A 12,353-nucleotide genomic window follows, 5' to 3' on the forward strand; every position below is an offset into this window, starting at 1 on the left:
CAGCTGAGGAATCCACCCCCTCAAGTGGAAGGAGACCTCTCCACCAGGCCCAAGCTGGTCCCTCAGGGAAACTGGACCAGCCCCACACTGGCCCCTGGCTGCATGTCCACCCACTGGGCGAGCCCTGGGCCGCATAGGCTGTCTCCGGGGTCAGCCCAGCCCCGAGGAGGGGATGGGGGTGGCGCCAGGGCCCAGGTGGTGGGAGGGGCGGGGCGCAGCCAGGGCTCTGCCTGGCGGACTCCCGGCACATCACTTGGCCCTTGCTGTCACTCGCGGTCGTCTGGCATTTGTCATCATTGTCTCTCCGCTGTCACCTTTCAAGGTAGGTCCGACGAACAGGCCCCTGGGGCTCTGGGGCTAGGGAGGGCCTTGAGGCTCCGCGGCTCTCAGCTGGCCCAGGTCAGTCCCATGGGCTCACCCTAACTCCCGAGACGAGGGCTGCTGCCCCACGGACAGCGAGACCCAACCCCAGCCGGTGCTGCAGGCAGGGAGGCGGCTCACGCGGTACGGGGGAGCTGTGTCCATCTGAGCGCTGTGCGCCGCCTGCAGTGCCCACCGAGTCCTGGCGACTGGGGGCGTCCACAGGGTGCATGGGGCAGGTGGCTGGGCTCAGCGGCAGCTGCGTGAAGGTAGGGCTGGGCGGTGAGGACTGGCTGTGGGCGGGGCACCAACACCCCAGGCCTGGGAGGACCTGGACGCAGCTGGTCCCGCACCCACATGGCTGAGTAGGGTCTCCGAGGAAAGATCCGCACTGGGGATGGGGGCAGGTTGGGTGCTGGAACTCGAGGAGGGAATCCTCTCTCTGCATGACCCTGATCGTTCCCCAGAAATCTGCCCCCACTTGTTCCCTGAGCTCCCACCCCAGGTCTGCTGGCTGCTGCCAGTCTGCCCACTTCCCCAACCGGGATCCCACCAGCCCCAAGCCCTGGGCCCCTCCCGCGCTGGGGAGCAGCTGCACGACCAAAGGGATAGGGAGACTGTGGGGCCAAGAGCCCCCGTCACAGCCAGAGGCAGACTCCCCCAAACCCGACGCCAACCCCCGACCCACCCTCCCAAGGTTCAGCCCTGTCTCCCAACCTTGGAGATTGGGGCCAGAGTTGGGACAGAGTGAGGGACTCCCTGGGCCCCTGGAGTGGGCAGGGGGTAGGAGAGACAGGGGGCATCCCACCCCTGCTTGCCTCAAACTTGTGGCAGTTCTGAGGTGTCAACCTGTGGCTTTCCCAGGCTGGCCACAAGCAGAAAGCATGCAGGTGATGTGTGTGTGGTTGCCAGACACACTGGGGACCCAGGGGCCACCAACAGCCCATGTCCCAGACTCAGGTCGTGTAGCCTGAGCCCCCAAGATCCTGAGCACACACCCCACCTGCCAGAGATGCAAACTGCAGCAAAACGTTCCTGTCCAGGAGTCCTGGCTCAGGACCGGGCTCTGCCCATGCAAAGCAGAGGGGCATGCAGCGGGGCGGGGCAGGGGCCACCTCCTGAGGACCTCACCCCACACCTCACACCGTGGTCTGAGTCAGCCTGCATGGGCCTCAGTGGGAGGGTGGGAGCTGGGGGCCTGCAGTGCTGAGCACCCATTCTGCTGTCTGCAAGGGACCTTCTTAAGGTGTTGGGGGGTGTGGGGGAGTAGCTAAGAATGCAAAGTTTCTTGCAGTTAATTAATCCCACTGGGGGAGGTGGGAGCTGGGGCCTCATGGGAACTTATCCTGTGCCCCACACCCTAGCAACGCCTATAGACCTGGGAAAGACACGAGTGCAGGGCCCAGGGTACTGGCCCAGGCAGTGGTGGGGACTCTCGCCCCTTCATCCTGGTGGGCTCAGCTCAGGCCTGCGGGGAGGGAGCAGTGGGGATGGGGACTACAGGCTGGCAGCCTCGGCCCTGTGGCTTCCTCCGGTGCCCTCCAGCCCCAGGCTGGCTGCTTCGGAAGCCCCCGACGCCATGGAGGAGTGGGACGTGCCACAGATGAAGAAAGAGGTGGAGAGCCTCAAGCACCAGCTGGCCTTCCAGCGGGAGATGGCATCCAAGACCATCCCCGAGTGAGTGCCCCACCCGCCTGATTTGCCTCTCATTTGTCTGCCCTGCGCCGGCCGCTCATTTTCATAGCCATGACCACCACCGCCGACGGGCAGGTGCAGCAGGAGGCCCTCGGGGGCCAGTTGCCAGCACTCACCCGCCACCCACCCACCCACCCGCAGGCTGCTGAAGTGGATCGAGGATGGGATCCCCAAAGACCCCTTCCTGAACCCTGACCTGATGAAGAACAACCCATGGGTAGAAAAGGGCAAATGCACCATCCTGTGAGCCCCACACCAGGCCCCACTCACACCATCCTGTGAGACCACGCAAGGCCCTACTCCCACCATCCTGTGAGACCACGCCCGCCCGGCCCCACTCCCACCATCCTGTGAGACCACACAAGGCCCCACTCCCACCATCCTGTGAGCCCCACTCCCAGCCCCACTCCCATCATCCTGTGAGTCCACGCCCAGCCCCACTCGCTCTATCCTGTGAGCCGCACACGTGGCCCTACCCATTCCATTCTGTGAGACTGCACCCAGCCCCACTCATTCTATCCTGTGAGCCCCTCTCCTGGCCCCACTCGCACCATCCTGCGAACCCCACTCCACTCGCGCGTGACTGCAGTCTGTAAAGCGTGACTTTATAAAGACGTCTCCAGCTTTCCGTCTCTCTGCACACTCTCCGGGAAGCAATGCGGGGCGTGTCCGCGGGTCAGAGAGACCTAGAGCAAGTCCCTGATGTACAGCCTGCGCCGCACAGCATTGGAGACACCCTCGTTGAAGCGGAACCAGACCTCGCTCCTGCCCACCGCTGTGCCCATGCGCCGCTCCACTGAGTCCTGCTCCGAGGCCGTGTCCCCTGCGGGGCCACAGGGTTGCTCCTCAGCTGGACTCCAGCACCCCAGGACCCCCACAACCCCACATCCCCCACACACACCTGCACTTGGGGCTGCTGTGCTCCTGACGACCACACGTCCAAAAAGTCCCTCTCAGGCTGATGGGGATGAGGGACTAGTCAACCCTGTAGGACAGATGCCCCATCCAGCCCCTGCCCAAGTCGGGAGGACCAAGAGCCTCTCCAGGGAGGAAGGGCCGGAGCACCTCTGAGACACCTTTCCAAACCTGGCCTAGGCCAGCTGCCCCTCACCCCTCACTGCCATCTGCTTCCCACCAGGTGCCAACCAAGAAGAGCCAATATAGCCACTCTTCTGCCCACACGGGAAACTGAGGCCCAAGTAGAACCCTGGTCATGCTGAGTGTAGGGAGCTGGTCCTTCAGAGCCCCACCATAGGGCACTGAGCCAGCCCCACCCTCAGCCAGACTCCTCCTGTGGCTCAGCCCCAACCCCAAAGACACCCTAGCCCCACCCCATGGGTGCCTTGGCCCCACCCCTGAAAATACCCTGGCCCTGCCCCTGAAGATACCTTGGCCCTACCTCCTGACTGCCCCAGCCCCACCCCCAGAGGCACCTGGCCCCGCCCCCGTGGCTGCCCCAGCCCCACCCCCAGAGGCACCCTGGCCCCGCCCCCGTGGCTGCCCCAGCCCCACCCCCAGAGGCACCCTGGCCCCCCCCGTGGCTGCCCCAGCCCCACCCCCAGAGGCACCCTGGCCCCGCCCCCGTGGCTGCCCCAGCCCCACCCCCAGAGGCACCCTGGCCCCGCCCCCGTGGTGCCCCAGCCCCACCCCCAGAGGCACCTGCCCCGCCCCCGTGGCTGCCCCAGCCCCCCCCCAGAGGCACCCTGGCCCCGCCCCCGTGGCTGCCCATTCCACACCTGTTCCTCCTGACCGCTCGCCTCATGATGTGCTCCAGCCGCTGCTCATGGTTGCGTGGGGCAGGTCGGCACACCCCTTTCTCCCCACTGCCCCGCAGCAGACCCTTGAGCCCTGGGGAGCTCCCGTCCACCTGCAGGGAGCAGGCACTGTGAGGTCTGGTCACACAGGGCTACGGTGGGGATGGTCCACGCCAGGCCCCAACCTGCTCCAGAGCCTGGGTGGGCTCACCTGGGGGCTGTTCTCTGCCTGGGCTGGAGCCTCCGCCCGCCGCATCTTCTCCACCTCGATCTCGCGGGCGATGAGCTGCTTGACCTGGTGGGTCAGGGGCCTGCGGGCAGGCAGCTCGGGGAAGCGGCAGAGTTCCTCCACGTTCCTGCTCAGCGTCGGGGGCACCAGGGCAGGTCAGTGGAGCCAGGCCCAGAACCAGAGACCCGCCAGGCGCTCCAACCGCCAACCCCAAAAGTCACAACGCCAGAGCGGGAATGTGGGGTGAGTCCTGGTGCCGCCACACCCCAACCCCACAGCAGCCAAGTTTAACGGCCCCCAGCCTGTTTCCCCAACTGCAAGTACAGGTGGGATGATGAAACCTGCTGAGGGCTGCCATGACAGTGACTTAGTGTCCTGCACGTTGGTGCCGTTACTGGGGCAGCAGGACCCTGGGGCTACTGCCCCGTGCCTCACACCCGCCACCCCTGTGGCCATCCCACAGCAGGAAACAGCCTTGGAAAGCGCAGTCACTCTCAGGCCCCGGCTCCAGCTCCATGTGGGGCACTAAGGTTGGGAGCAGCTCTGTAGCAAAACTCAGGTCCCAGGGCCAATCTCAGGGGGCTGGAGGTGACCCCCCCCTTCACAGTCACATCAGAGTGAAGGATACGCTGGGGCCCGACACCCCAGACACCATGACTGGGCTTTCAGACTCCTGGCCCCATGCGGGCCCTGGCACCTCGAGCACCTCCAGGCCCCCACCCCACGCAATGGGGGACTCACGGCTCCAGCCTGTAGATGTACTGCCCGTCGGGCGTGCGCTCCTGACGGTAGGTCAGGCTGTAAGCGAGCATCGTGCCCACCAGACTGGCCAGCTGTTGCTTCTCACGGGTGCTGTACAGCTGTGTGCTCACCTGGGGGCCGGGGGCAGCAGGCGGGGGGCTGAGCAGGCTATACAGCTGTGTGCTCACATGGGACGGGAGGACAGCAGGCGGGGAGTCCCCCACCCTGGGGACGGTACTCACGGGGCGGAGCTTGGGGGCAAGAATGTCCAGGAGCAGGCAGAGGGCGTCCAGGAGCAAGGCCTGGGGTGTGGCCCGGCTGCGCGCGGCTGGTGCGATGCCGGACACCAGTGTCTGGATCAGGTTCCTCATCTGGCTCATCCGGTTCTGGGCCTGGGGCAGGGGGCACGCCAAGGCCTGGTCACCGGGGCCTCCCAGGCCAAGTAGGGGAACAGTGGGTGGGGGAACGGTGGGTGGGGCCGGGGGCAGCCACACGGGCAGCACAGGGGTGGGCAGGAGTGGCGCAGGGGCGAGCACACCTCCTGCTGGCTGCTGGGGAAGGTGATCCTGGGTGTGTGGCTGGAAGCAAACAGCACGTGGAAGGCCACGGGCAGGAAGGGGGGGTAGCGCAGCAGCTGGAAGCTCTGGCTGTGGTGAGCAGTCCCTGTCAGCAGGTCGTCGAAGGCCAGCCAGTCGAGGGCCGCACACACGGCGCCCAGGCTGGAGTCTCGAAGCCGCAGGCGCAAGAAGTTGTCAAACAGGCCCTGCAGGCAGCCAACAACCCCTGAGCTCCTGCCCCTCACGCCCCTGCCCTCCTGCCCATCCCAGGAAAAGTGCACCACTGCAAACCCTCCACCTCCGGCCCGCATGCCGCCTGCCCCACAAGGCTCCAAGGACCCTCCACAAGGGTCCCCACAAGACTGGGCATCGGGCAGCAGCACACACCAGCAAGGGGCCATGGGGCCTGGGGGTTGGAGGAGGGTCCACCCTGAGCATCCTCACTCCAGCTTGACAGAGACTGAGACAAGGGGGTGAACTGCCCACCAGGAGGCCTCCAGGAACCAAAGAGGTCCAGCCTCACTCGGCCCCTCCTTAGACTGCCTGAGGAAGCTCCGCCCACCAGAGTCCCTACCCCTGTTCCTCGGGGGACTCTATCCACGCTGCCCCTCCACACCGCACGGCCCCCACCCGTTCTGCGGGGGAGTCTATCCCGCCGCTGTTCCACGCTGCCCCTCCACACCGCACAGCCCCCACCCGTTCTGCAGGGGAGTCTATCCCGCCGCTGCTCCACACTGCCCCTCCACATCGTAAGTTTTGGGATTTGGGGATTGATTGTGGATCCCCAGCCATTAATCCAAAGCTGCTTAGAGTCAGCAGGCAGCTTAGGCAGGGACTCCCGGGGGCAGGATGCCAAGAAGCACTCACTGCCCTGCTCTCCACCCCACGTGCACCCTAAGTCCAGAATCCAGCCCCTCACAGCCCCAGGCCACGCGATCGGGCAGAGGCTCCACCCCAAACCGCTGAGAGTCCCAAGCAGCCACCAGAGCGACCTCCCCTGTCAGATGGCCACCCCTCCCTCCTTGCCTGCCAGCCCGTGCCCTGCAGCCCCTCCCACCCTCCTAGCTCCTGCTCCCCACCTCAGAGGCCTCCTGGCACCCCAACTCCCGAACCTGGCTCTCTCAGCACCCTCAAAGCGCCTCCCTGTCCACACAGGAGGGTCGGCAGGGGCAGGGACACAGCCCAGGTCCTGAACAAGCAGCCCCCAAGGAGGGATTTTGGGGGAGGACAGGTACCTGGACCACCTTCTCATGCTCGCCCGCAGAGGCAGCGGCATGCAGGACACGGTAGAATCGCTGCGAAGCGGAGGTCAGGGAGCCCACATCCCCATCACCCAGCAGGAGGGTGTCAGCAGGCAGGGCGGGATCCTGGCCCACACAGCGCCTGCAGATGGGGTGCCGAAGCTGGATGGGCCCATGTAAGAGCAGAGGTAGCCCCACCGTCTCCCAGGGAAATGCAAAGGCCCCATCAGAGCCACCACCCACTTCATTCTTCTCAGCAGGAAGACAGCCAAAGACACGCCCGGACCTCAACTCCCTGAAAAATTCCCTCAAGCCGAAGAGGAGCCCCACTCCGGGAGGAGCCCCACTCTGGGGGGAGCCCCACTCCGGGAGGAACCCCACTCCGGGAGAAGCCCCACTCTGGGAGGAGCCCTGCCCTGACCCTCTGGGGCTAGGGAACCCCAGGGAAAGTCACCCCGCAGGGTCCAGGCCAGGAGCAGCACATGCCACTGGCCCAGGCCGGCGTCTCCCATGTCCTGTGGCACGACCAGGCCAGCATCCCCTGGGGTCCCGTGCCAGGTCAGGACGGAGACATGCTGCCTGCTCCTGCCTACAGGAGGCCTCGTGGTGTGGAGAGGCAGGAGCTCAGAGACCACAGCCCAGGTCAAACATGGCAAAAATGTGGGTGCAGCTGGGGCAGGGGCTAGGTCAAAGGGCGCCCTGGAGAGGGACACCCTGGAGGCCCCACCACATTGGGGGTACCCTTCCCACAGGGGGCCCTGGAGGTTTCCCTGGCTGACCCACCAAGGCTGCAGTGGTGAGAAAAAGCCAGAAAAAGGCTGAGGAGGGCCCTGGAGAGCAGACCAGGCAGCCACAGGCTCAGGACAAGGAGTCCCCGCCTCAAGGATCGTGCTGGTCTGCACACAGGGCCAGCGTCCTGGGGTCTGGGCACCGTGGGCGTCCAGGCCAAGGCTGTGGCCGCCGCCTACCTCTGGGCTCGAGGCAGCTGGAAGACCTCCTGCCACACCGAGAAGAGCCCTCTGCGCTGGTCCTTGAGGCCCACGCGTGTGGCCTTCACGTCTCGCACGCTCAGCTCCCGCTGGCCCCGACTGTACAGGAACTGGACACAGGGCGGGGGCGTGAGAGGCGGCTGACTCCCGACCCCACCCCACCCGGTGCCTGCCGGCCCCCACCTGCAGGGTGTTGATGCAGGCCCGGATGTCATTGCCAGTTTTCTCACAGAGGGCCGCCAGCACCCCCGGCTCAGTCCTCATGCCCTGCCGCAGGGAGACCTGGGGGAGGAGGGCTGCTGGAGGGCCCGATGGTATGCCCCAGCCTGCCGGGGGTGACCAGGGCCCCATGGGGAGGGGCAGGGAAACGGGCCAGAACGAGGTCACACCCCCAACCCTGCCCTCAGCCACGCTGCTCCCTGGGCTCCACCGACCTCCTGGAGTCGCTGCACTAGCCTCGAGGGCAGAGTCGGCGGGAAGTGGAGCAGGAAGGCCTGCTGTTTCAGCTGCCGCAGGGACGGTGTGAACCTGAGGAGAGGCAGCAGGGCCAGGGACCCCGGAGTCCGCACCTCAGCCCAGGACACAGGGATAGGACAGGTCCCTCCCTCCAGGCGCCGGGGCCTCTCCTGACTGTGGCGCCCACCCGTGCACTCACTGGTCGTTGCAAATGCAGATAATGGGCCTCATGAGGAGCCCCCGCTCTGCCCGGCGCCGTCGGCCGCCACCCGAAGGCACAGCCGGGCCCTGTGGCTCCGCCTCCTGTGGCCCCTTACGGTTCAAGATGCTCAGGAGGACGTTGATTGCGGCCTTGGGGGAGGTGCAGAAGACAGAGTGAGTCCAGGCCCAGCTGCCCGCCTGCCTGCCCGCCCGCCCACCTACACAGGCATCAAGGAGCCCACCACGGAGGCCCCGTCGATCTCATCAATGACCAGGCAGTTAGGCTTCCCGCCAGCACCCAGCACCGACTCCATCTGGGTGGCTGCCTCGATGCGCGTGCGGAAAGCCTCCGGGCTACGGTCGTCACTGGAACAGGGAGATCAGAGGTCGTCAGGACAAGCGGGCATCCTTGGCCAGGCAGCCTCCCGAGGCCGGGGCTGCTGCACTTGCGTGGAAGCCGCCACATGACGCGGCCGTGCCGATCCCGTGAACCCCAAGGAAGGACACGTTTCCCCGGCCCACACGCCCAGGCCCCCACCACCCTCGAGATGGGAACATCCACACCCGGTTTCAGGTCCACAGCCCAAACTCAAACACATCAGGACAGAAAGAGAGCCAGAGACAGGCCTCACGTCACTCACCTGGCGTTCATCTCCACCACAAAGTACCCCGCATGACGTGCAATCACATGTGCCAGGGTGGTCTTCCCCAGCCCCGGAGGCCCACACAGCAGTGCCACCTGCAGCCCAGGTAGACGGAGGCGTGGTGTGCACCGCACCTACAGGATGCTCCTGGCCCAGCAACCAAGGACTGCCATGTGTGTCCCACAGGCTGCGGGCTCCCCCCGCCCCACTCCAGCCATATAAGAACAAAATTCAGCATGCTCATGCACCAAGGTGGCAACAGAAAAACACCCTGCACAAAGCAAGGTTCGTGCAGACAAAACACAGCTGGTACCCAAGTGACAGCCCCCAGAAACCACCCACCTTCCACCCAGATCATCTCGGCCAACTGCAGAGCCCTTCGGAAACACTGACTTCCCCCTAAGTTGTTACCAGAACAGATCCAGTTCTAACTCATGCTAATGGCACTTCACGCCAAGACCCACATGTCATCACACCCACGGCTCCTGGAGAAACTCAACAGGCTGCCAAGGTGCCGGCCGCCAAGTGCAAAGCCTCAGGCTTATTGCCAGCGGCATGGCTGGCAGGGCTCACCTTCTGCCTCGGTCGCTGGCTCGGGTCCAGCCCAGCCTCCAGCATCTCTTCCAGCACCTGTTCATGGCTCTTCCACTTTCCTGGGGCCGTGGCCTCCTTGCTGACCCGGGCCGGCTCAACACTGGGCCTGGGCTTCCGGGAAGGCCTCTCGTGGCCAAACACCACCAAGTCCCACAACTTCAGCCACTTGAGCAGGCAGCGGTTGGTGAACTACGGGAAGGGAGGCATAGCCTGAGGGCACCGTCTCCAGGCATGGCCAGTCAGCCTGCAACCTTGAGCCCCATGACCCCATAGGACGCTGAGCCGCAGGATGAATGGCCACCCCCATCCTCCTGCTGGTGAGCGACCACGAGGCTCACACCAGGGGCTCCGTCCCCACGGCTCTGGCCACAACCCATCTGGGAGGCACCTGCCCTCCCCAGGGGCACCCCAGTGTCAGTTGCTGCCAAGGTAGGTAAAGGAACAGAGACTTGGATCAGGTGACACCCTGGACTCCTGGACCCCTGGCCTGCCTCACACGTCACAAGGGACCAGTAGCACAGCCCTGTGCTCAGTTTCCCGCCTACAACTCTAAGGGATAAGCCAGAGCCCACTCCGTCCCCAAAGCCCTGTGGACCAGCTGTGCAAAAATCACTGGGTCCAGGTTCTTCCCTCTTGGGAACAGAGGACGCCAGTCACACTTGAGCAAGCGCAAGATCTCACGTCATCACTGAGCAGCTCCGTGTAGTGCCGCGGTGCAAACTCATCCACCCAGAGGCAGTGAGTGGAGGCATCTTGGCCGTCAGCTGGCTCCTCCTCAGGGGCCCTCACAGGCTGGGCTGCCTCCTCCTCCCCTGATCCGAGACTGGAGAGAACCATGTCCTGAGCCACAAACCCCTCGCAGGGACCCTGCCTGCCCACACACCACAGAACATGAGCTAAGAGGTCATGCAAGAGCCAACGAGAGTCCCCAGGGCGGAAGGGCTGGCAGAGTCACCTGCGCAGGGTGTCTGAGAGCCTCTGGGCCTCCTGAAGCAGCCGCTCCCGCCGCTGTGTAAACAACAGGCTGGGATCAGGAGGGCTCAGGCAGCGCCGCCACCGCCCCCCAGCAAACCCGCAGCCCCAACCTCGCCGTTGACCTGCTCCTTCAGGGAGGTAAAGGACACACCCAGCAGATCCAGCTGGCCACCGCCTCGCCACGGGACGTGGGGCAGACGGCTCTGTGGGGAAGGGAGAACAATTGCCCATGGGCTCCTCCTGGGTCACAGGGTTCACCTCAGCCCCCATCAGTGCTCACGGACCCAGGTGGGACAACCCCAGTAAGCTGGCCGGTGAGGGGTAGGAGACGGGGCAGGGGGGCCAAAAGAAAAAAAACCATCCCGATGAGACAGCTGCAAAAGGGAAGCTGCAAAGAAGGGCAGCTTTAGGAGAAAGGAAGAAAGGGCAAAAGCAGGAACAGGAAGCAGATAGGAGACCCTCTCCACCCCCAGGCCATGCAAACAGGAGGGACAGCAGCCCGGGGTGGGAAGACTATGTCCTCTAAGGCTACGCCCCACCAGCAGCCTCCCTCGAGACAGCCCGTGGCAGTGTGCACAGGACGGGCTGTGAGCCAACGGCACAGGTGAGGGCTCCAGGACCCTTTCCTGCACAGCACCAGCCCACCCACCGTGCAGGAAGGCCACGGCCACCCACCTGCACCCCTGTGGTCACAGGGTCAGCACGCAGCACCAGATAGGCCCGGACGCCCTCCGTGGATGTCACAGGGACATAGTCCTCCAAGATGGGGGGCCGCCTCAGGACGGGTTGCGGGCGGCTGGTGAGGCCCGTGTGAGACCCACGTCGGCAGCAGCGTCTGAGGCTCTGAGAAGAGACCAGGACTCAGTGACAGAAACTCAAGCCTCAGGTCACCCTTGGATGTGGGTGTCCAAGGCCACCCTCAGCCATGGAACCCTCTCCGCCCCCCAGGCCTCATCCAGGGCACCGGATGGGCTCCATCTGCGTTCCAATGGACAGATAGGATGGGACGCCCATGTCCAAGCCACACACTCGTAGTCCCAGAGCTCAGCAAGGTCCTCAGGACTTGGCGGCGGGGTGATGTCCCTCCGCGGGGAGTCGGGAAGAGGCAGCTCCTCCATCTCCTCCGACCTGAAGTTCAGCCTCTTGACCACCTGCAGCCTAGGCCGTTTGATCCTGGGGGCTGGGGGAGACACATGCAGGGAACCAGAAGCCTCCTCAGCCTCGCGCCCACCCCGGAGGCCCTGGGGCAATGCCGCCGACCTACCGTGGGGCAGGGACCCAGCCGGCTGCAGGTAGGCGTCCACCTGCCTCTTCCCGGCGCGGCCCTGGCTGCTGCCCAGAGATGCGGCTGGGGCGGGGCGGGAGGCCGCGTCCCCTCTGGCGAGGGCCTCCTCGAACGTCCGCGGGGGCCGGCCCGCGATGGACAGGGGGACCCCGGAGGGCGACGGAGTCGACGCCCCTGCTGGGAGAGGAGACTGTCAGCGGCCGCCCCGAGACAGCAGATCCCGCCAGCGGCGGCGTGGAGGGCCCTTCGGCTCCCGGCACGCCGTCCCCGAGGTCGCTACTGTCCCGGCTTTCGCAGCGGCCTCGCCTCCTCCCGACATCCCTCCTCGACTGCCGGGGGCCGCGCCTCACCTTCCAGCTCGGCCAGCACCTCCAGCTCGGCCGCGAACTGGCTGTGGAAATCGTCCTCCACGCCGCACAGCTCCTGCTCGTAGTCCTCCATGCCGTCCGCGAGCCCGGGCTCCCGCTCCGAACCTCCCGCGTTGCCACCGCCGCCGCGTACCACCCGCCCCGAGCGTGCCGGGCGCCGCCAATCAGCAGCCGGCGTGCCCGGCGGCGCTCGCCACTGGTCGGCGGGGCGGAGGCGGGGCTGCGCGCGAGGTGGGCGGGGCGAGCTCCTGCTCCGCAGCCCCC

General features: G+C 65.7%; 2 protein-coding genes across 2 annotated transcripts; one reads left to right on the top strand and one right to left on the bottom strand.

Annotated features, from left to right (window-relative positions):
• The first annotated feature begins 219 nt into the window (after positions 1–219).
• Positions 220–2,447, top strand: GNG13 (G protein subunit gamma 13). Its single transcript, XM_033236323.1, has 3 exons — positions 220–322; positions 1,906–2,037; positions 2,197–2,447. The coding sequence occupies exons 2-3, from the start codon at positions 1,940–1,942 to the stop codon at positions 2,300–2,302; spliced, it is 204 nt and encodes a 67-aa protein (XP_033092214.1). The 5' UTR covers positions 220–322; positions 1,906–1,939; the 3' UTR covers positions 2,303–2,447.
• A 294-nt stretch (positions 2,448–2,741) lies between these two features.
• CHTF18 (chromosome transmission fidelity factor 18) lies at positions 2,742–12,234 on the bottom strand. The gene is given in 23 exon segments (XM_033236325.1): positions 2,742–2,878; positions 2,957–3,013; positions 3,790–3,922; positions 4,021–4,165; positions 4,780–4,910; positions 5,022–5,171; positions 5,318–5,542; positions 6,572–6,719; positions 7,546–7,676; positions 7,750–7,848; positions 8,001–8,094; positions 8,222–8,373; positions 8,466–8,589; positions 8,865–8,962; positions 9,441–9,650; positions 10,143–10,284; positions 10,417–10,469; positions 10,547–10,639; positions 11,112–11,218; positions 11,221–11,279; positions 11,466–11,616; positions 11,701–11,895; positions 12,072–12,234. Coding segments are annotated over 23 exon segments (2,925 nt in total). The 5' UTR covers positions 12,163–12,234.
• Between the last annotated feature and the right edge of the window lie 119 nt (positions 12,235–12,353).

This window comes from Trachypithecus francoisi, unplaced genomic scaffold (assembly GCF_009764315.1).
Source record: "Trachypithecus francoisi isolate TF-2019V2 unplaced genomic scaffold, Tfra_2.0 Lachesis_group15, whole genome shotgun sequence".
Lineage (NCBI taxonomy): Eukaryota > Metazoa > Chordata > Mammalia > Primates > Cercopithecidae > Trachypithecus > Trachypithecus francoisi.